The sequence below is a fragment of the Elephas maximus genome, chromosome 22 (genome assembly GCF_024166365.1).
Source record: "Elephas maximus indicus isolate mEleMax1 chromosome 22, mEleMax1 primary haplotype, whole genome shotgun sequence".
Taxonomy (NCBI): domain Eukaryota; kingdom Metazoa; phylum Chordata; class Mammalia; order Proboscidea; family Elephantidae; genus Elephas; species Elephas maximus.
Window position 1 is genome coordinate 23,663,676 of NC_064840.1, and position 23,631 is coordinate 23,687,306.

Consider the following 23,631-nt stretch of genomic DNA (forward strand, 5'->3'; position numbering starts at 1 on the left):
CAACCAGCAGCCTGTCACCTTCGAATGCGTCGCAGAGCCCCTTAGGTTCTCCCCCCCAAAGTGTTGGCCCCACAGGGTGTGGTCGCTGGCCATGGTACCTGGCAAGAAGCTGGGACTGATAAGTGCCCCAGCCCTGCAGTGATGAGCAAGTGTGGGCAGCCAGGATTTCTGGGGAGTCTGCCTCACTCTCCAAGAGGTCTGAGAAGGGTCCTCGGCTGGCCTCCTGCCTGGCCCAGAAAGAAGCACACACTCAGTGCAGTGCAGCACAGCACAAGTGTAAGCCCGGCTGAGCTGGGCTGCTGTTGCTGCCACTAAAAGCATCCCCCCAACCCCATACCCCGTGGCCCCTCAGTCCCCTTAAAAGCCTGGTCCTTGCCCCCCACCACAGGTCCAGCCTTCCAGTGCCAGTGACCAGGGATATTTCCAAAGTCCTGGCCTGGCCCACTCCTCTGCCCTAGGCCCTCATCAGCCACAAGAGCCACAACCCCTACGTCTCTTCCATCCCTTCCCCACCCTGGCGGGAGGAGGGGCAGCTCCTCTCCAGGCCCACGACAGCCAGCAAGATGAGACTGACACCAGAAGCCAAGGCCAAGTAAGGAAGCTGACCCGGCTACAGGTGCAGCCCACGGAGCCAGGAGGGGACGGCAGTGCCCAGAGGCTCCCTGGAGAGGGTGGGGATGTGGGGGACAGTGTGTCTGCACCTATTCTGCCCAGGGCAGGGCCAACTGGGGACGTGCACAGGCGTAGTGCTATCATAGGAAATCGAAGCTTGGCGCCAGACCAGTGTTTAAGGGAAATGAATAGATTTTGGCTGAGGACAAAGAGAGTTTGATTAATCAGAAATTAGATAATGGAGGCAACACTCTAATTATTTTCTTCTCAGCATTTTATCCAGAAATGTTTGCATAGCACATCAGAGGTAACGGAGCGGGTGAGGGGTGGCCATGCTCAGGGGCAGGGCTGCTACACCCACATCTGCCAATGGCAGGGTGGCAGGGTCCTGAGGGTATTCCATAGGCCCTTGGGGAGCAAGAGGGATGGGGTGGTTAGGGGCCACATGAAGTGGGGCAGCAGGGCCAGAGAGAGGACGTCATGTGCCAGCAAGATGAGACTGACAGCAGAAGCCAAGGCCAAGTGAGGCAGCTGACCTGGCCACAGGTGCAGCCACAGGGCCGGCCCTTAGCCAGCAAAGCACAGAGACACCGCTCCCTTGCCTTTCAGGCCCCTCTACTGCACCCTGCCCTGCTCATCACCACCTGGCTCTGGGGAGGTGTAGGGGTAGGGGACCCCAGTGTGAGTGAAGCCACTCCTCCTACGGGTCCAGGCCTGTGGGAGGTGAGGGTTGCAGGTGCTGAGCTTTCCACCTCTGTGGTCAGGGAGGGCACAGGCCCTCCCCAGATAGCTGGGCGCATTTCTCGTCTTCACGCCTGGGCTGCATGGTCCCCAAAAGGCAGCCTTTGGAGCTACTGCCCTACAGCCAAAGTCAGACAGGACCGTGGGGCCCTGCAGGACAGTGGGCACCTGGTTACCCTGCCTGTCTCCCACGTTCCCTCCTACACCACCAAACAAAACCACACAGTCCAGCACCCTGCTTATGGCATCATCTCTCTGAGGGCTCCCTGTTGTAACAGAGCTTGCCACAAGACTCCCTCACTCATCCATTTGTTCATTCATTCATTCATTGTGCAGAGAAAGGCTGATGTGGCCAGGTATGAGGGCTGGCCCCTAGGCCCCTGCAGGCTGAGAGCATCAGCCTGGAGGGAGGGATAGGAGCAAACAACAACCTGTGTTGCTCTTCAGAGTCAGGACATGAAGGAGCCCTTAAGAAGACAAAGTTCACTTTCTCTGGGGTTAGGCCAGTTTCTCTGAGGAACGGCGTGGAAGGAGAGATGAAGGCTGGGCTGAAGCTCAGGGCCAGGGTGAGGGTACAAGGTGTGAGGCGGCCAGTGGCTGGCAAAAACATCCAAATCCTGACTCCTTCCACTACAGACTGCTCTAACCAACCATGACACACTTCCCCTCTGAGCCACAACACTGCCTCAGAATCCTTCTCAACACTAAAGGCAGCCACTACCAGGATCAGCAGGAGAAACAAAAACTATCTGCATCCTTGACTCAGCCCAGGACTTCCAATTAAAAAATGAGGAAACTGAGGCCCAGAGAATGAATGTGATTCACCAGGGTCACCATCAGAGGCCAGGCCAGGATGAGAACACAGTTCTCCAGGCCTGAAGGCATGGCCCTTGGAACTCAAAGGCACACCTCTTAGGAGCAGAGGGTTGAGCTGGAGTCAACCAACCAACCGCCATCAAGTCAACCCTAATCATGGTGACCCCATGTGTGTCAGAACAGAACTGTGTTCCACAGGGCTTTCAATGGCTGGTTTTTGGAAGCAGATTGTCAAGCCTTACTTCTGAAGTGCCTCTGGTTGGACTTGAACCTCCAACCTTTCAGTTGGCAGCTAAATGTATTGACTATTTGCACCACCCAGGGAGTTCTCAAATGTAGAGCCACCAGGAAACCAGTGCTGGAGAGGAAGCGACCAAACGGTCACCTTGGCGCCCAAGGATCACACTTGAGAGCAGAGCCTTCCACAGCTGTTTCCTGAGCCCCTACTGTGTGCCAGGCACAGCTCTGGACCAGGTTCTCAGCAGGGAATACAACAGATGGGAGTTCTGCCCTCCTAGAGCTCACACTCAGGTCTGGGAAAGACAACAGGCAAAACAGGACAACTAAATGTACTATACAGTAGGAGATACTGGGGCGAGTGCACAGGAGAAAAAACAGAGCAGAAGGGGTGCAGGAAACATGAGGGGGCAGGGTGTGGTTGTAGGTAGAGGTCTGTATGAGCCTCAAAATGGAAACACAGAATCAAGCTTGGAGGCCCTTCTTCTAGACCCCCAAGAGGTGTGGCCCCAGGTGTGAGAAGCATGCGTGAGAAGAGTTGGCTTCAAGGATGAGGCTGGCCTACCGTGGGGCTGACCAAACATGAGCACACGGCCCCTGCAGCACTGGGGACACCAGCCCACCATGAGTGTGCAGCCCCTGCAGTACCAGCAGACCAGGGACACTGGCCCACCGAGATCATGCAGCCCTGCAGCACTGGCAGACCTAGGGACATGAGCTGGTGGGGCAAGAAAAGCAAAGTAATTCAAGGCCAAAACAGAGGAAGTGCAAAGATGGCTGATGATAAGCCATGCTCCCCTATGCCAAGCCCAACCAGTGCCAAACCCATTGCCCCAGGAGGAAAGAAGTCCTTGGAGCCCCAAGGGATGTGGCCCATTCAGCCCCTCATTTAGAGAAAAAGAAACTGGGGCCCAAAGGGGAAGTGATTGGCCAAGACCAAGCAGCTCTAGGAGCTAAAACCTCCCACCCACCCCAAGAGCTGCCCCTCCCAGCAAGATGCAGTGAGAAAGGAAAGTGCTGGATGGAGAAGGATGAGGGCTTCATGCAGCCACCACCCCTGCCCAGAGCTGGGCCACTGCCAGGCTGGCCTCCAGCACAGCCGGACCACCTTCCTGGTGACTAGACGGGGGATGGAGCCAGACCACCCAGGAAGAAGGTGGGCCGCCCAGGGAAAAGGTGGGCCACCTGACCACCCAAGTGGAAGGTATCCTCTGTGCAAATGCCCGTAGCTCTGGGGAAATGGCACATTAAGTCCACTCTCCACTCAGCAGCCAGACTTCTCCAGCAGATTCCCAGGCCAGGCTTCCTGGAACCTGTCCCTGTAGGTCTCCATGTCAGGGCCTGACTGAAGTAGGGGTCACCTGAAACGTTTGCTCGATGGCCTTGTTTCTGCCCACAGCCTGCCCACACGCACAGGACAAGGTGCGTGTCCAGCTAGAGGCTGTGGGAAGGCGCGCAAGCTTGATGCTGTCTGTATAGCCCCTCCCTGCATGGGACTTTCAGCAGCCTCGCTCCTTAGCACTTTTTGACGGATTCTCCAGGGACATCTCTCAGAGAGTTATACCTTAATTTAGAAGCAAATAATTCAAAATGAAGTGACATGGCAGGTTCCTCTGAACAGAGTTGATGCCATTGCCATGTGGCCCTGCCCTCCAACTACAGGACTGGCCCTGCCCACACCCCAAGGGCTTCTCTGCAGAGGGAGAGCCCAAAGGCTCAGAGCTGGGGCCACTGGGGTCGATGGGTAAGAAGTGATATTTCACTGTGGGCAGTTTTGGCTTGGGCTTGGGGCTCCCTGGGTAGGAGGCCAGATGAGGCTCCACAAGCCCACCACCCATAGGGGAAGGAGATACATAGGGTCAGCAGCCCTCCACAAGTGGCCTAGGCTACCTTCAAAGTGTGTGCAGTCCCACGGCCAAGGCTTGGTTTAATGTGCTGCTGTTGCCAGCGTCAAAGTCTTAGTCATTTCCAACAAAGGCCCCACAAATCATGTAGCTGGCCCTGCTCACGGCCTACGCTTGCAGCTCCTCATCCCATAGTACTGTGTTTGACATAGGGACCTCCTCTCGGATCGTCAACTGCTTTTCTGGGTGCTCCTTCTCAACTCTTCGGGTCCCTCCATTCCCAGCACTCCCCGGTCTCCATCCCCAGGCTCACCTGCTCCTGACTGCCACAGTTGTTGACAACCACCCGGGTTTATAGCCGTCCTCCTCATCCCGCCTTCTTGGTCAGTGTCCACTGCAGCCTCCCAGTAGCTCAGGGCAAAAGTCTGTGCTGTCTGTGCCCTTTCTCTCCCCCTTGTGCTCGTACCCCTCCAGCAGCAGGCTCCCACTCCTCACAACCCCCTGCATCCACCCCGTCCAGCCCCATCCCGGTCTGTCCTCTCCCATGGGCCAGAGAAGTCTTGTAGACTGCCGATCAGATCTCACCCTTCTCTGCTGAGGTGGTCCAAGGGCTTCCCATCTCCCAGGCCTGGGAGCTACTTGACCTAGCCCTGCTATCCTTTCCCTTCCACCCCACCAGCTCCAGCCACTGGGCCTTCTGCCTCATTGTCTTCACACATGCTGCTCCTTTGCCTAACACAACCTCCCACCACTTCTTCTTGGCATGCACAGCGGTCCAGAAACCCCCTGTATTTTTCTCCACAGTGTTAATCACCTGTTTGTCAGTAAGTTTGTCCCCGATGATGTGAGTGCCATGAAGGTGACACCACACTTGTCCTCCTCCCTGCTGTCTCCCTGTACCTGGCATGACACCAAAATGTGAGGGGCATGGCTAAATTTTAGCTCAACAAATGAGTGAATGGACTATGCAGGCTCCGCGAGGAGGGCTGATGTGACCTCCCACAGGCTCCAGGACTCGTTGGACAGCCTCCATGAGGTTGTCTCTGCAGATAAAGCACCGCCCCTTTTGTGTAGACATGTGGAAGGAGCCTGGTGCGTAGGGAGACCCCTCCTGTCAGTGTGGACATGTGAAGGGAGCCTGGCATGTAGTAAGGAGACCCTTCCTGCTGGTGTTGATGTGCAGGGGGCCAGGCATGTGGGGAGACCCCTCCTGTTAGCATGGACGGGGAGGGGGCAGGGCATGTGAGGAGACCCGTCCTGCCAGCATGGACAGGGAGGGGGCCAGGTACATGGGAGACCCTCTGTCAGAGTGGAGAGGGTGAAGGCCAGCACATGAGGAGACCCGACCTGTGGCCAGGTCTTGTGACACTAGACTGGAGCTCCCCCTTTGCCTCACTACCCCATGGGCGTGAGCATCTGGGTACTCCCATGATCCCCTCCCATCTGTGAGGCTCCGACCCTCCTACCTGAGGCTGGCCTTTGGTGTCACCCCGATGCCATGTCCATTCCCTTCGTGATCCTTTCTGCCATGCACATCTCTTGCAGGCCAACCCAGGGGCTCTGTCACCCTGTTTCCTTCCTGGAGGCTGGGGGAGCTGCATTCTACTCCCCTCCCCATGAGTTCCACAAGCCTGGCCACGGTCAGCTGTGTGCATTCTAAGTCTACTGGGGTGAGCATAGGCTGCTCACAGGGCCACTTCTGCATTCTCGAGGCCAGGGAGATCAGGCCTACTGAGTCCCAGGCCAGCCGTCCCATCACCCCATGACACCACCCTCCGGGGTGGGGAGGTCCTCCATGGCCCTCCCCAGGCCCACGCCCATTACCCAGAAGCCCCTGGAATTGCCCTAGAAGCTCCTGAGAGCTCAACCAAGGCCCTCCTCCTGGGGCTCCAGGCCAGAGAAGCCTGGGCGCTGGGTCAGAGGGAGAATTCCCGCCCATGTAGCCCAACCTAGGGCCCCGTGCCAGGTCCCCAGAATGGGTCTGGACAAGGCAAAAGTTACATCCAGGAGTTGAGCAGCTTCACGGCGCTAGGCACAGACCACAAGCCCCACGAGGGCAGGCAGGCCTGCCTCTCGCTGCAGCAGCCCAGGCTTGGGCCTTGAGCCCAGTGTGTATCTATGCGGGTGGGGTGGAGGCAGGGCTGCAGAGATGAGTCAGACAGCCCCTCAGAGGGAGCCAACACAGCCCCTTGAGCAAGCAGCTCAGGGAAGAAAGTGGTCCCAGCCTTATTCCCTTCCTGCCCCAGAAAATCAACGTCTGCCAGAAGAACCCATAGGGAGGACTTTAAAGAACAAATGCCATGGCCTCAGCCTCCCTGGAAAGTGCCTGGGGGTCCTCTTTCCTCAGAGTGTAGCCAGGCCTCCTGCACACCCCTCAGCTCGCAGATGGACACCCTGGGCCTTCATGGTGACTGCTCTCGAATGTTCATGTCCCGGAGACCCTGGAGACATAGTCACTGGCTGAACAGGTAAACAAGGCAGGTGTTCCATGGCTACCAAGAAGGTGGTTGGACATTGCCCAAAAAGGATCAGGTTCCTGGGGGGCAAACCCCAGGGGGTCCTGAAAGTTTTGCCCCAGGCCCACCCCATCTCCTGGTTACAGAGCTGCCAGAAGCTTCCTTCTCTTCTGCAGATGAGGAGGCCGAGGTCTCCACTGGAGGAGCCAGGCTAACAAGCGAGAGGGCAGCTCTGTGTCCCCAGCTTCCCTTCAGTCCAAACCGGATGACCCCACCACCTTTCCCACCATACCTCAGGCTTCTTCAAGCATGCCCACTCCTGCCAAACCCGAGAACCCTCTCTGTGTCCCTTCCCCCATCTGCCTGCAAAGCCTACTCCAGCCATGCCATGCCCTTCAAGCACCAGCTCAAAATGTCTCCTTGCACATAGGCCCACCTGACCCCAACTGGGGTCACCTCCCCAGGTCAAGTGCTGCTCTTGGGCTGGGCTATGTGAGCAGGGCCACATCTCCCTTATGGCATGGTGAGTCAGTCCTAGGGAGACAGGACAGTCCACTCCCCCCTGTCCACCCAGTGCCTGGTCCTAGGGAGCAAGGGTTCAATAAATGTTTGTTTGACCGAATTCTGCCAGGAGCTTCCTCCAGAAAGAGTGCAGGGTAGTGGGGCCCGGTCCCCGGCCGGGAAATCACTGGGGCAGAGGAGCCAGTCAGCAGAGCGGGTGCCTCCCCAAGCCAGGCGGACCTCACTGCCAGGTGGGTTTCTCCATCTGAGACCCAGACCCCGGGAGCCCTGGGCTGACACTGCCCTCCCACCCATCCTCTCTTGTCAGAAAAGCCCTAGTGCCGGCCTAGCGGTTTCCTGCCGCCACCCCCCAGAATGCTCGGCACCGCCCTAATGGCAGGGCCTCTGGGTCCCCCGCAGGACACAGAGCCCCAGCCCCCACGCCCTCCCTCAGAGCACCCCCGCCGCCTTTTAAGGGAAAAACACCAAGCCGGGGACAGATGGTCGATACTCAGCTCTGCTCTAAATGCCCCCAGGAACCTGCTCGCGGCAGGAGCTATGACCCCACACTGTGTCCGCGTCCCAAGCCAGGCCTCGGTCTCCGACAGGCCCCGCGTCCGCGCCCCTCCTCGCGCCCAGGGAGCCCCGCCGCCCTGCCCACCCTCCCGGGCCGACGTCACTGGCACCTGCACGGCCCGCCGCCCCCCGCCCGCAACCTGCCGCCCCCGAGGCCTTAACCCGGGCACAGTGGTCGCGCGGGGGGCTGGGGGTGGGGGCGGCAGGCGGGGACGGGGGCTGCCGCGCCCACGGCCAAGCTTCACCGCGCGCGGCCGCACACTCACCTCCGGGCCGGGCACCGAGCCTGCCGAGCTGCTCCGGGAGGCGGCGAGCGCGGGCCCGGCGCCCTCGTTCCGCACGACGCGGGCGGCGGCGCCGCGCGGGGACGTGACCGGACCGCGGGCGGCGCTCACGCACGGCCGGCCGCTCCCCCGCCCGCTCCCCCGCGGGTCCCCCGCCCCGCGCCGCCAGAGGAGGCGGAGCCGCGAGCGCACTGCGTTGCCAGGCCAACCGCGGGCGGGGTGCCGCGCGCCCGCCGGGCACCACGCGCCGGGCGCCGCCGCCCGCCACGACCGCCGGCTTGCGGCTCATTGGGCGCGGGCGGCTAACCGACGCTGCCGTGGGCCAATGGCGGCGAGCAGGGGCGGGGCCGCGGCTCCGCGCGCACCGCAGTCCCGCACGCTCTGTCTGTCCGTGCCCACGATCGCGCAGAAGGCCCGCGCGCCCACCCGGGAGCTGGCGGCGCTCAGGGTCTGAGCTCAGCGTCGCCCCTCCCGAGCCCCGTGACCTGGTCGCCGACTGACCTCCCCGAGTTTGTCTTCGAAGTGGGGCTCGCGGCACCTGCCTCCCTGGACTGTCAAGACAATCCTGTTGTCAGCCTTCTGGTCAGCCCTTGATTTATGGCGACCCCATGCACAACTGAAAAAAAAAACAAACCCAACCCGCTACCCTCGCCCAATCATCCCTATGATCCTTTGCGGCGTGAAACCCTTGTGATCCAGAGGGTTTTCATTGGCTGGTTTTTGGAAGTTGTTTGCCAGGCCTTTCTTCCTACTGTCGTAGTCTGGAGGCTTTGCTGAAACCTAGTCAGCATCACAGCAGCACACAAGCCTCCTTGGACAGATGACTGGTTCCTGCGCATGAGGTGCACTGGCTGGGAATTGAACCTGGGTTTCCAGCATATTTTTGTTAGGTGACCACCAGTCGGATCCAACTCATAGTGATTCTGTGTAAAACAGAAGGAAACACTGCCAGTCCTGCCCCATCCCCATAATGATTGCTATGTTTGAGCCCATTGTTGCAGCCACTGTGTCAATCCATCTCATTGAGGGTCTTCTTTTTTGATGACTCTCTACTTTTCCAAGCATGATGTCTTTCTCCAGGGACTGGTCCCTCCTGATAAGAAGTCCAAAGTATGTGAGACGAGGTCTTGCCATCCTTGCTTCTAAGGAGCACTCTTGCCAACACCGTAATTAAAAGGCATCAATTCTTTTTTGGTCTTCTTTGTTCATTGCCCAGCTTTCGCGTGCATGTGAGGTGATTGAAAACACCATGGCTTGGGTCAGGCACACCTTAGTTTTCAAAGTGACGTCTTTGCTTTTCAGCACTTGAAAGAGGTCTCTTGCAGTAGATTTGCTGAATGCAATATGTCATTTGCTTTCTTGACTGCTGCTTCCATGGCTGTTGATGGTGGATCCAAATAAAAGGAAATCCTTGACAGCTTAAGTATTTTCTCTGTCTATCATGATGTTGCTATTGGTTCATTTGTGAGGATTTTTGTTGAGGTGTAATCCCTACTGAAAGTTGTAGTCTTTGATCTTCATCAGTAAGTGCTTCAAGTCCTCTTTGCTTTCAGCAAGCAAGGTTGTGTTATCTGCATAATGCACGTTGTTAATGAGTCTTCTCCAATCCTGATGCTGGGTTCTTCTTCATATAGTTCAGCTTCTCGTATTATTTGGTCAGCATACAGATTGAATAAGTATGGTGAAAGGATACAACCCTTGATGCACACTTTCCCTGATTTTAAACCGCGAAGTATCTCCTCCTTCTGTTCAAATGACTGCCTCTTGGTCTATGTACAGGTTCCACCTGAGCACAATGAAGTGTTCTGGAATTCCCATTCTTCCTAATGTTATCCATAATTTGTTATGATCCACACAGTTGAATGCCTTTGCATAGTCAATAAAACACAGGTAGACATCTCTCTGGTAGTCTCTGCTTTCAGCCAGGATCCATCTGACATCAGCAATGATATCCCTGGTTCCATGTCCTCTTCCGGATCCGGCTTGAATTTTCTGCAGTTCCCTGCCTATGTACTGCTGCAACCACTTTTGCATTACCTTCAGCAAAATTTTACTCATATGTGGTATTAATGATATTGTTTGATAATTCCACATTTGGTTGGATCACCTTTACTTGGAATGGGCACAAATATGGATCTCCTCTAGTTGGTTGGCCAGGTAGCTGTTTTCCAAATTTCTTGGCATAGATGAGTGAGAGCTTTCAGGGTTGCATCTGTTTGTGGAAACATCTCAATTGGTATTTTGTCAATTCCTGAAGCCTTGTTTTCCCCTCAATGTCTTCAGTGCAGCTTGGACTTCTTCCTTCAATACCACAGGTTCTTGATCACATGCTACCTCCTGAAATGGTTGAACGTCGACTACATCTTTTTGGCACAGTGACTCTGTGTATTCATATCATCTTCTTTTGATGCTTCCTCCATCGTTCAATATTTTGCCCATAATATCCTTCAATATTGCAGCTTGTGGCTTGAATTTATTCTTTAGTTCATTCAGCTTGAGAAATGCCAAGTGTGTTCTTCCCTTTTGGTTTTCTAACTCTAAGTCTTTGCACATTTCATTATAATACTTTACAGTGTCTTCCCAAGCTGCTCTTTGACATCTTCTGTTCAGCTCTTCATCCTTTCTTCTGTTCATTTTAGCTACTCTATGTTCAAGAGCAAGTTTCAGAGTCTCTTCTGACATTCATTTTGGTCTTTTCTTTTTTGTCTTTTTAATGACCTTTTGCTTTCTTCATGTATGATGTCCTTGATGTCATCTCACAACTCTTCTGGTCTTTGGTCATTAGTGTTTAATGCATCAAATCTATTCTTGAGATGGTCTTTAAATTCAGGTGGAGTATACTCAAGGTTTTATTTTGGCTCTCGTGGACTTGTTTTAATTTTCTTCAGCTTCAACTTGAACTTGCATATGAGCAATTGATGGTCTGTCTGCAGTCGGCCCCGGCCTTGTCCTGATTGATGATATTGAGCTTTTCCATTGTCTCTTTCCACAAATATATTAATTTGATTCCTGTGTATTCCATCCTTTGAGGTCCATGTGTATAGTCACCGTTTATGTTGTTGAAAAAAGGTATTTGCAATGAAGAAGTCATCTTGCAAAATTTTGTCATGCCATCTCCGGTGTCGTTTCTATCACCAAAGCCATATTTTCCAACTACTGATCCTGCTTCTTTGTTTCCAACTTTCGCATTCCAATCACCAGTAATTACCAATGCATCTTGATTGCATGATCAATTTCAGACTGCAGAAATTAGTAAAAATCTTCAGTTTCTTCATTTTTGGCCTTAGTGACTGGTGTGTAAATTTGAATAGTAGTTGTGCTAACTGGTGTTCCTTGTAGGCATATGGATATTATCCTATCACTGACAGAGTTGTACTTCAGGATAGATCTTGAAATGTTCTTTTTGTTGATGAATGTGACTCCATTCCTCTTAAGTTTGTCATTCCCAGCATAGTAGACCACAGGATTTTCTGATTCAAAATGGCTAATTCCAGTCCATTTTAGCTCACTAATGCCTAGGATATTGATCTTTATGCGTTCTATTTTGCGTTCATGAAAATGAGGGCCTTCTTTCTCAAATTTAAAATGCTAACCTTAAAACTCTCCAGTGGTTCTTAGGCCAATGTCCCTATCCTACCCAAGGGCCACCCACCAGTCTGGCTGTTCCTGACCCATCCAGCCTCATGGCCTCCTTGCATGCTTCCTGGCTGTAGCCACACTGGTCTTTTCTGGATTCTTCTGATGCCTCACGCTCCCTCACACCCAGGGCCTCCTCCACCTGGAAGGTGCTTCTCTCCTGCCCCACATTGCTGGCCGCCATTTACACGCAGAACATGTGGAAGGCTTTGCAAACCCTAAAGTTTCACACAGGTGAGCCTGGTACAGCATAGGAGGGGTGCTATTTATCTCTGCTCCTCATATCCCCTCCACACTTCCTGCACATAGAGACTTTGGGGGTTCCTGGGAATCCCGGTCCAGGAAAAGTGGCTTTGGAGAAGCAGAAGGGAGCCAGCTCAGCCAAGGTCTGGGCCCTGTTGGCACATTTGGGGAGCTCATGGAAGGCACCTTAAGACAGGCTGCCAAATTCTGCTTTCAGTTTCAGGGGGCTAGGAACCCTAGAGCCCACAAGTGAGCCTTAGGCCAGGAGCCCCCCACTTCCCTGCTTGAAGGGCTCGGGCCAGATGGGACAAGCTATCAATGCTGCCTCTATCTTTTGTAATCTGAAGCTTTGTGCATCCAAGACTGTCCCCAGCAAAATGCAGATAAAGTGTCTGCTAACACCTTCATCATCACTTTACACCATCATGGTCAAATGACACAGCTCTCCCTGGTCCTTGAGGAGAAGTCTTGGCACTGACCATCCACAGAGGTGGAGTGGGTTGGTGGTCTGAGCCAGGTCTGCGTCAGGAGGCTGAGGTGAGGTACTACTCTTCTCATTGGCCATTGTGCTACAGGAGGAGCCTCATGAAGACCAAAGAAATTTGGCCATCAGCTGAAAGGCTGCTCTGTGTGTGTGCCCTCCACACCACCGGGCTAGGTTAGGCTGGGCCTCCCCAGCTGTGATACCAGGCTGGTGGCATGCGCAGACCCTGGCTTTTTGGTGGGCAGAAGTGAGAGGCAGTTGGGGTGAAGGGCAGGCCCAGCTCTGCTGTCCACATCTGTATGCCCTGGGGAGAGTTATTTCATCTGCAAGCCTCCGTTTCCTCTTCTGTCAAGAGGGGACACTAATAGACTGCCCTCTGAGGGTGAGCCTCGGGGGTAATGTATATAGGAAATACACACTGGCATGTGGTCAGAGATGGGTGAGGGCAGTTTCCCCTGTGGGGTCAGGGGTCAGAGTTGAGATGCAAGAGTGGTTTGACCCTACAATAGTCCATTTTGAGGTCAGAGGCAGACCCAGACCCAGCCTCCCTGGCCTGATTCTGGTGGGCCCCTCAAGTTTGGGGGGGTGTTTCACCCAGCATCCCTCCAATGACTGTGTTTGTTCATGTAGCAATCATTTCCTGGCCACCTACTCCACACAAGGCACAGGTCTAGGCACCTGGTATTTAGATGAGAAGGGGCAGACATCAGAATGATAATCCCACCACCATTGTTGTTGTCGTTCATTACTGTCGATTTGGCTCTGACTCATGGCAATCCCACGTACAACAGAATAAAACATTGCCCAGCTCTGCGTCATGCTCATGATGATTGGTATGTTTGAGCCCATTGTTAAGGCTATTGTGTCGACCCATCTCATGGACGGTTGACTTCGTTTTCATTGGCCCTTCACTTTACCAAACATGATATTCTTTTCTAGCAGTTGGTCTTTCCTGATGACATGTCCAAAAGTAAGTGAGTTGAAGTCTCGCCATCCTTCCTTCTAAGGAGCGTTATGGTTGTATTTTTCTAGGACCGATTTGTTCATTCTTCTGGCACTCTGCAGTATTGTAAAGCTCAGTGGAGGAGACCCATTGAGGCTCTGGGGCATAGGGTGGGGGTCCTGGGAACTGGGATGACTTCCTGGAGGAAGAGACACTTGGGCCAAAGCCGCCACAGGAGGGAGATAGCTGGTCATGGGGAGTGGGAGAGAAGCACCTTCCAGGTGGAGAAGGCCCTTGTATGAGGCATCAGAAGAACCCAGAAAAGACCAGTGTGGCTGGAGCCAGCAAGCATGCAAGGAGGCCAGGAAGGTGGGGGGGTCAGGAACAGCGAGGCCGGTGGGTGGCCCTTGGGTAGGATAGGCCTGAGAACCACTGGAGAGTTTTAAGATTAGCATTTTAAATCTGAGAAAGAAGGCCCTCAAGTTTTCATTTCATATTTATTCACAGTTGGGCTTGCCCCACAAACAATGTGACTTGTCCTAATTAAAAAAAAATAATAAATAATACACATAATTAAATCACAAAAAAATCAATTAGTCAGCCCAGAGAAAATAAGGCAGAGCAGAGAAGAAACACTGAGTTTGATGCAGTGCTGGCTGCAGTTGTGGGATCACAGGGGAGAAGGTGGTGTTGGGAGGTGGCATGGTGGTGTTTAGGGCATGAGTAAGCTGAGGACAGAGATGTCCCCCAAGCAGAAACAGGCATAGGGTGGGTATCAGGGTGTCTGGAGCCCAGGGCATGAGGCCACATAGCCTTACAGCTAGATAGGTGGGTGGGCCACAATGAGGGTTTGATGGGCCCAGGGTGCCAGGCAGGCCTTCGAAGTTTAGGGACAGTGGGATGGGGCCAGCACTGTCCTGAGTCTTCACTGGCTAGGACAAGATTGGGAGAGGACAGCTGGGGCTACGTGGTAGTAAGTGAAGGGGCCCTCATGGTTGGGCCCACTCAGCCCTTCATTAACCTAGCAGGGACAGCTAGTGAGGAGCTGCCCCAGGAAATAACCACGCCTCAAGCCATGGGCATCTGGACCCTCAACCCTGGGGCATCTCCCACCCATCCAATCAGGCCCCTAATGCCAGGCAAAAACACCCATGCTTCTCATCTCCACCCCTCTGCTCTGTCCCTGTGAGACTCTCCCTTCGTGCATCCCAGAGCCCCGAAACCAGTTACCTTCAAGTGGATTCCAACTCCTGTCAAGTCGCTGAGTGTCAGTGTGCTCCACAGGGTTTTTAATGGCTAATTTTTTGGAAGGTGATTGCCAGGCCTTTCTTCTGAGGTGCCCCTGGGTGGACTTGAACCTCCAACCTTTTGATCCCTAACCAGTTACCGTGGAGTCGACCCCAATTCCAGGTGCTCCCATGTGTGTCAGAGTAGAACTGTGCTCCAAGGGGTTTCCAAGAGCCCCGGAATTCCAATGGATATGTGTGTCATCGTATCCTGTGTGGTCTATCCCAGGATGACTCTCTTACAGTTTTCCTGCTTCCTGAGGGTGGGAGTGGGGTGTCTCAATCACTGGAACACTAGCCAATGGCCTGGGGCCTGGCCTGTACCAGTGCCAATCTCTCCTGCTGGCTCTTCTCTGTCCCATCACTTGCCTGACTCCCCACACCCAGCCTCCACCATTCTCCTCGGCTCGTTTTCTTGGGGTCTGTGCGCTGTCCCCTTTCCCTTGAACAAACCATTGCAGATCTGGGTTAGTTTTAAATAGCCAGGTCTGAGATTCTCCTTTTAGCTGAAAAGCAGCAGTGAAGGAACTGGCAGAGAGGCATGCTCGGCACGCATTTTATTTTTACTCCTCTCCCTAGTCTCACACTGAACCCAGATCTTGGAGTGTAGCATTTCCAGGAGCCCACAGTGGATGCCCATCTTCCATGTGACCTTGGGCACATGAGTCCCTCTCTGGGCTTCAATGTCCTCACCAAGGGAGGCAGCGGGCAGTCAGTTCCAGCATCCTGACTTTCTGACCCCCTGCTCCTGGAACCTTGGGCGGCAGCTCTGGCAGCAACCAACACCTGTCCTAGGATTTCCCAGGAAGCCCAGCCCTGGGTGCAAGGGAGGCCAAACCCTGATTTGATAACTGAAGCCTGGAATTTTCTCTCTCCATCTGCCAGCAAAGCCCATCTTGGAAGGTCAGCTCAAATTGTCACCTCCCACCATAAGCTGGGGAAGGGCTGGTCCAGGTCCCAGGTTTGGCTGAGTAGGACCCATGGCCAGGCAGGTGGGAGACTATGGGTAGATGCTGGTCAGCCAGGAAGATGCCTGGGGTGAGCGCAGCCGGGGTAGGGGGCCCGCAGTAGCCTGGCCAGGTGTGGAGGACTAATGGGGAGATGCAGGGCTGCCAGGGGGAACTGGGGCCTGGGTTATCCACCTGTGGGGACCACAGACAGGTGCTGTTTGTATTCTCCCCTTTGCTCCCGAGGACCTTGTTTGTAGCTGGGCCTCTGCATGTGGCATTCAAAAGATGTATGCCGCACTAGGCTCAGACTTTCTGGGCCCACTTTGAAGGTCCTGTTCGCATAGCCCCCACCCACTACCCCACTGGTGTTTCCCAATCCCTTCCAGGTGAGCTCATTTTAATGAAGAAACCAGGCTCAGAGAGGTTAAGGGACTTGTCTAAAGTCACACAGCTGGGAAATGATACATTTAAGAGTCTGACCTGGACTTTCAGAACTTCGTGTATTAAACCTTGAAAAGCCCAGCAGTAACCACACTTGAAGCAATAGGAAACTCTTTGGTGTGGTGAATTCCCTGAAGACAAATGGTAGAGCTCTCTACTCCATCCCCACCCCTCAATGAGACTAAGCCAGTAGGCAGTGCCTACAGACACCCAGCGGCGGCGGGGTGGGGGGGGGGTGGTGCCGAAGCGCCAGGGGTGCCTGAGGGGCGCCTGGGGACATAAGAGGAAACATGAAGGGCAGGGGGAGCCTGAGGGGCGCTGAGGGTGGATGGTGGTGTGAGGGGCATAGGGGACGCAGGGAAGGCAAGGGGAGCATGTAGGGGGCGTGAAGGGCGGGGGAGGGTGTGATGAGGACATGAGGGGCGTGGGGGAGACTCAAGGGGGCGTAGGGGCGAGGGGGGCATGGAGGTCGCAGGGTGGGTGCGGGGGAGGGCGTGAGGGCTCGGGAGAGCGTGATGGATACAGGGGGATTTACAGGGGTTTAAGGGGCAGAGGGGCATGAGTGGCGCGGGGGGCTGTTGTAGGGGGCGGGAAGGAGTGAGGGGCGCGGGGTGGGGGCTAGAGGGAAACGGGAAGGGGGAGTGTACCGGAGGCTTTGAAACCACCCGCGCCGCCTGGCCTTCCTGATCCCGACCCGTCTACGCCCTTTAAGGCCCGGGGCGGGGGGAGGGGGGAGTGGGGAGGCCAGGTGGCGTTTCAAAGAGGGAATCCGGGTGTTAATTGGCTCGGGGGAGCGTTAGGCAAATTACCCTGTCCCTCGCCTCTCATGGGAAAATTAGCAGTAGAACTGGGAGGCACAGAGAGCTGGCTGGCTGCCCTTTGGGGCTCCAGCTGCTCGGGCCACGGGGCGGTGGGGCACTGGAGGCCGGGCAGGGGCAACAGATCAGGGGGCGTGAGCGCGCCCTGGCTCATCCCAACGGTACCGCCTGCTCCGGCTCGGGTTTTCTAGGAGGGGAGCCGGCCTCACTGGCGCCCCTGCGCCAGGGTGTGGAGCCCCCTGGCAGCGGGGCGGGCCTTTTCAAGACCCGTCTGCCGAGTCTGAGAGTTTCTTGTCCCGTCAGGGCACGAGCTCTTAGTGTGTAGGACGCCGGCCTGCGCGGCCTGCGCACCCTAAATCGAGGGCCTCAGACTCAAACCCAAACTCCACTTCTGGCCCCCAAGGGCTGGTCAGGCCTGTCTTGGAATCCTGGAGCAGGTGGGGGCGTTGCAGGCACCGGGGAGGGGAGGGGGCGTGGGGGCGTTGCAGGCACCGGGGGGGGGGGGGGGCGTGGGGGCGTGGTGACTGCTTCGAGGCTCAGAGTGAGGCCCTCGCCTCCACACATCGCCCCTCTCCTGCATGACCACCACCCCGCCCACCTCGCTAGTGCTACCCTCTGCCTGCGCTCTTCCTGCCCTGCCATGCTGACCAGCCCGCCTGTCCCACAGGGGCCCAGGGCATTGTCAGCAGCGGCCTGATCCCCTCGCTGGTGTGGAAGCTGCAGAGGGAGGAGGAGGAGATCCAGCAACTCATTCTGGACACACTGGCATCCTGCCTGCGGGAGGACGCTGCCACCGAGGCGCTGGACCACCGCGTGGTGCCCTTCCTGAAGCAGAACCTCCTCAGCTCCAACAGTGACATCCGCAGCAAGGCTGCCCGCGCCCTCATGGCTGTCTGGTGAGGCCCAGCAGGGCTGCCCTGGGGGCTGCTGCCAGGCTCCCCTCACCTGCTCCGGCCCTGAGCGGAGGCCTGGGAGGGTAGCAGAACCTCTCCACTGGGGTGACCAGCCACCCAGTTGGTCCCACATCCCAGGAAGCCTCTCGGTCCTGGCCAAATGAGGTGGTTGATCACCCTACTTTACATGAAGAAGGCCTGCACAGAACAGCTGATGGTAGTGATGATTCCCAGTGGTTAATATGTGCTTGATAAGTGCCAGTTTGCGACACTTGGGGAGCCCACCACCCTCATTTTTATAGCTTCATGTAATGTCAAGATTAAAGTGACCTAAAAAGTCACCTCACCCGAGTCCCCACCTGAGGGGGCTTCCCCACTGAGGTGCCACCCAGCTATGGCTGGTCCCACTTGGCAATGGCTGGTTTTACCCCTTGCAGTTCCTGACTGCTGAGGTAGGGTCTAACGAGCCTCCTATGGTTTGCACCGGAGGTCTCTTTCTCCCATTTTGGATCCATGGAGAACATGTTTAGTTTCTTCCTGTGATAGCTTAGGGCTCTAGGTGGTAGGATAGGGCCAAGGGGCTCCATCAGCCCCGCTCCACCTGAGATAGGTGTCTAGCTGCACAGGCTGTGCTCCTGAGTTGTCTTGAGTGTGCTGGTCAGGCTGAAACCACATCCCTGGGCCCCTCTGCACCCAGCGCCATGCTATGTCCAGACCTGGACCATGGGGGTGGCCCACACAGAAGCCCTTACCCTGGAGTCCCGCTGGGGTGGTCCTGGGCCAGGCCCCCTGGAGTTCCCACTGTCTCCTCTCTGCCTAGCATCCCTCTTGAGGGCAAGAACCAGGTGTGGCAGTATGATGTGATCCCCATCCTGGTGCACCTGCTGAAGGACAGGACTGAGGAGGTGCAGGCCAATGCCGCTGGTGCCCTGATGTATGCAACCGTGACCACTGAAGGTGAGGCAGAAGGGGCTGCCTTGGGGTCCAGGTGGGCAGGGCAAGTGAGGGCTAGGCCCGGGTCTCTGCTGTGTGAGTCCTGGAGCAAAGTCAGCACACCTGGCTGCTGTGGTGGACTTTCCAGAATCACCCTTCTTGGTTCAGGGTCCAGGTGCTACCCAACCCACTGAAAAACCCTTCCAGGGAGTGGGGTGTATGTTTTAGACGTGGGCGAGGTGCAGGGAACTGTCCCCTGGGCCGTTAGGAATGGCTGTTGGTGGCCTGCAGGGAAATATGCAGCTCTGGATGCTGAGGCCATCACCCCACTGCTGGAGCTGCTTTGCTCGTCCATGAGCAAGGTGCGGCTCAACGCAATCAAGGCCCTCACCATGCTGGCGGAGGCCCCTGAGGGCCGCCGCTACCTGCAGGCCCACGTGCCCACCTTCCGAGTCAGCGAGAGGGATGTCAACCAAGCCGTGCGGCGGGCAGCCAACATTGCCATCAAGGTCATTGAGTGGAAGCCCTGAGCTGGCCCCGTAAGCTGCCTCCATGAATAAACTGGCCGATCTCTTCGTTTTGGGTCAGAATGGCTCTTCATGTTCTCCTCTCTCTCCTGCCAAAGGGTAAATGCCAGGCCTAAAGGATGGGTCCCAGCAGGCGAGGCACACAAGCCCGGTGCCAGGATGTCCTGGGTATGGTGGGCAGCTGCAGGAGCGACTGCTCTCTGCTGGGGTTATGAACCAGGGGACAGGGCAGCCCCTCAACAGGTAGGACCCAAGGGCTGAGCCCTCAAGGACAAGGGGGCGAGCCCCAGAAGTGGGGCTGGGGGAGGAATCCAGCTGGACTAGGTATAACCCCAGCTTCAGATGCTTGCAGGACGCTTGTAAGTCTGGCTGGCATGGCCATGGCAGGCCCTCCCCATGGCCTTGCTCAGCCGGGACTGCTCTCCTACAGTGCATGGCAGGAAGGGAGGTCAAGGGTTCAATCCCATGCAGGATCTTCCTGGAGTAGTAGTACTCAAGACAGGGCAAGCTTTCTAGTTTCCTTGCTAAGATCTTTTCTCTAAACAGCTGCTTTCTTCTCCAAGGCAAAAAAGTTGCCCTGTAACATCCAGGCTGGGCTGAAGCAGACCACAGTTCCCTTCCTCTCCTCCCTACCTGCCAGCGCTCAGGGCAGCCCCATAGTGAGCCAACCCCCTGTGCCTCACCCTGTTCCACTCTTCCCACTGCCCTGAAACTGGACAAGGATGCTGGAGAGCTCAGGGCTGGAGAGAGAGGAGGGCTAAATGAGATGGTGTGGGAGGAGCTGAGCAGTGTGGCTGGGAGGAGAGAGGAGTCTGAGTGAGGGGTGTGGGAGAGGAAAGAAAGGTGGGCTGAGTGAGGAATGTGGACTGGAGTGGCCCAGCTGCATTGGGCAAGAGGACAGGGGCCATAGGAGAGGTCAGGGGAGCCCCAGATTCTGCCCCAGTTCACCCCTGCCTGGCCTGGCAAGGTGCCAGGTTCTTCTGGCTTTGGGGGAGAAAATGGTCTGCACATCAGAAGCCCATTCTGTGGCCCATGGAGGAGCTGCAGACGCAGAGCTCCCTTCAGGGCTGAGCTCCCTTGTCTGGGGCCAGCTGGAGCTGACACTGTCTCCTGTGAGCTTTTGGAGGCTCTCTGTCAGGGTCTTCCTCACTCACATAGCAGCCAGCAGTCATACTTCCTCTAGGACCAGAGTCTCCAGGTGTGTGTTGGGGAGAGGTGTGAGGGGGCTCATGGGTGCCCCCGCCTCCTGGAATAGACACCATCAGCTGAACCAGAATTCCAACGTGACCTCCTTCCTGAGTCCTTAGAATGAGCCCAGGGTCTTCATATCCCAGAAGAATCACTGATCACTTGGAGGTTTGTCCTTTTGGGATGAAAGGGTTAGCCCAAGTGGGACAAGTGGGCCTTCCAGTTCTAAAAGGGCTGGCTGCTGGGCCCCACTGGAATTTCAGGTTAAATCTGATTCTCAAAAAAGGCCAGGTAAGAGGAAACCTCTTCTCCTTTAGGAAACCAGGTGCTTCAGGGGCCCACTTCCTCAAGTCCCAGTCCTGCTTCCAACTGCAGCAGGCCAGCTCCTCCCTATGACCTCACCAAAGGACTCTGGTCAAGGTCGCCAACTTCATTGCCAAGGTCCCAGTTCTTGGTGCTTGACCTGTGGCAGTGACCCGGTGTGGACTGCCCCTCCTCCCCAGGCTCCGGCTGGGTCTTCTCATTTTCCTTCATAGCACCCTCTTTCTCTATGTGACTAGTAATGTTGGTGTTCCTCCTGGCTCTGCCCTGGACCTTCCCTTCTCCCAGTCTCTGACAGGATCCCATGTGTCTGGCTATGGGATCTCCACCAGGTTCCCTGCTTAGCTGAACCTGCTCTCTTTCCCCCAGATCTGTGACTTCAGCCCCATCCTTGCTCCTGAATTCTAGACCCTTCAACCCAACTAGACACCTACCCTTAAATGACTCCTGGCAAGAAATGACACCAATCCTTCACAAAATCTTTCAAAAAACAGAAGAAGCAGGAACCTGACCAGCTCATTCTATGAGGTCAGCATTGCCTTAATACCAGAAGCAGACAAAGACACCACAAGAAAATTGTAGAACTATTTACTTTATGAATATTAAAAAAAAAAAAAAAAAGCCTGTTGCCACCAAGTCAATTCTGACTCATAGCGACCCTGTAGGACAGATTAGAACTGCCCCACAGGGTTTCCAAGGAGTGGATGGTGGATTCTAATGGCTGACCTTTTTGTTTAGCAGCCGAGCTCTTAACCACTGTACCACCGGGGCTCCCTTATGACTATAGATACAAAAAAAACTCAACAAAACATTAGCAAAATGGATCCGGCAACATATAAAAATTACTATACACCACAGCCAAATGGGATTTATCCCAGGAATACAAGATTGGTTTAACATATACAAATAAATGTAATATCCCATATAAATAGAATCTAGGACAAAAACCAAATGATCAACTCAACAGATACTGAAAAAGTGTTTGACAAAACCCAACACCCACTCATGATAAAGAAAAAAACAAACAGCAAACTAGGAATAGAGGGGAAATTCCTCAACATGATAAAGAACATCTATAAAATCCCACAGCTAACATACATAACGGTGAAAGACTGAAAGCTTTTCCCCTAAGAGCAGGAACAAGAGAAGGATGTCTGCTCTTATCACTTTCTACTCAACATTGGTACTGGAAGTTCTGGCCGGGGCATTGAGGCAAGAGAATGAAATAAAAGGCATCCAGATTGGAAAGAAAGAAGTAAAACCATATATGCAGATGACATTATCTTGTATATAGAAAAAATCCTAAGCAATCCACTTAAAAACTACTAGAACCAATAAAGAAGTTCAGCAAGGCTGCAGGATAAACCAAAAAAACCAAACCCACTGTTGTTGATTCAGACTCATATTGACCCCACAGGACAGAGTAGAACTGCCCCATAGAGTTTCCAAGGAGCACCTGGTGGATTCAAACTGCTGACCTTTTGGCTAGTAGTCATAGCACTTAACCACTATGCCACCAGGGTTTCCAGTACAATATATAAAATTCAATTGTATTTCCAAACACTAGCAATGAACAGTCCAGAAATGAAATTTAGAAAACAATTCCATTGAAAGATAAAATACTTAGAAACAAATTTTACAAAAGAAAGGCAAGGCTTGCTCAGTGAAAACTTCCAAACATCGGTGAAAGAAATTAGATTTAAACAAATGGAAAGATATCCCATGTCCATGGATCAGGAGACTTAATATTGTCAAGATGGCAATATAAGTCTTCAGGCAATTAAAAACTCAACATGTCCAAAATGAAGCCCACCTCTCCCCAGGCTGCCCTTTCTCTGTGTGGCCTGTCTTCAGAGGTGATGTACCTTCTGCCCACCCTGACCCCTCCCTCCAGAAGTTGAATAACTCCTCAAGTCCTGTTACTGCTAACTGCTCGTTTCTCTGGATGCCATTCCTTTATCTTTCCTCTCTGCCAGTAGTTTGGCTACAGTATTCCAGGACTGTCCTGCCTCTGGGTCATCTTCCCAGCAGCAGCAAACCCATCACTTCCCTGCCTTGATCCCCAGGGCCTTAGGAGGCCTGGCTGGTTGTCCTCCCCATCCGCCTCCCTGTCTCCTCTCCCACTGCTTCCTGTGCATGTGCCCTGTCTCGGTATCCTCAGTCATGCTCCTGCCTACTGTGTGCCACATGGCTGACTACCTCCTTGTCCTTGGGGAGGCCCTCCGTAACTATGAAGCTAAGTGGGATTCCCCACCAAGAGCCCTGCCGCACACACAAGTGGACATGCATGCGGTGCCAGTGTCAGGTGGGGCTAGCTCAGCCTGTGTTCTCTCCCTGTGTGCTCTGAGACTTTGCTGAGCCTCAGTCTCCTCCCCTGTGAAACGCAAGCCCTTCTGGTACCTTCCACAAAGGGTGGCTCTTTGGTCTGGACGAGAGAATGCATGGAAAGTCTTTGCCCTGGTTAGGGTAAGCAGCAGGCCACACTAAGTGCTGGTCATTGCCATGATTGTTAACTGTCCGAATCTCTCTAGAGAGCAGCTCCCGTGTGCTCTGTTCATGGCTATCTCCGTGGTACTGATATGGTGGCTAGCACAGAGTAGGCACTCAGAAAGGTCATCTAAAGGGAAGTGCGATTTCCATGATGCCAGGTCGGCCTCGAGACTTTTCCTGAAGATGCAAATCATTTACTTTGGTCTGGAAAGCAGGAGGAGGAAGAAGAGGTGCAGGGCAGAGGGAGCTCCCGCAGGGTCACCAGGAGTGGCCTGGTCATTAAAGGGAATTAGACCTATGGGCCCAGCTCCCAGCAGAGCTTGTCAAGGGGAGAGGAGGCTGCATAGCAGCAAACCCTGGCCTGCTCTGTAGGACCAGGGACTACCTGGCCCCTCCTCTGGCCACCCTCGG

At 54.7% G+C, this 23,631-nt stretch overlaps 2 protein-coding genes across 2 annotated transcripts in view; one reads left to right on the top strand and one right to left on the bottom strand.

The window, feature by feature from the left end:
• Positions 1-8,157, bottom strand: part of GNAZ (G protein subunit alpha z) — a 46,952-nt gene extending 38,795 nt beyond the window's left edge. Inside the window, exon 1 of the mRNA XM_049866560.1 lies at positions 8,050-8,157. The gene's annotated coding sequence lies outside the window, so the exon portion shown is untranslated. The remainder of the gene's footprint in view (positions 1-8,049) is intronic.
• RSPH14 (radial spoke head 14 homolog) overlaps positions 1-19,272 on the top strand; it is a 73,086-nt gene extending 53,814 nt beyond the window's left edge. Inside the window, exons 5-7 of the mRNA XM_049866562.1 lie at positions 17,536-17,764; positions 18,582-18,718; positions 18,986-19,272. Of these exons, the coding sequence (XP_049722519.1) occupies positions 17,536-17,764; positions 18,582-18,718; positions 18,986-19,224 (605 nt within the window). The 3' untranslated portion in view covers positions 19,225-19,272. The remainder of the gene's footprint in view (positions 1-17,535; positions 17,765-18,581; positions 18,719-18,985) is intronic.
• The last annotated feature ends 4,359 nt before the right edge of the window (positions 19,273-23,631 follow it).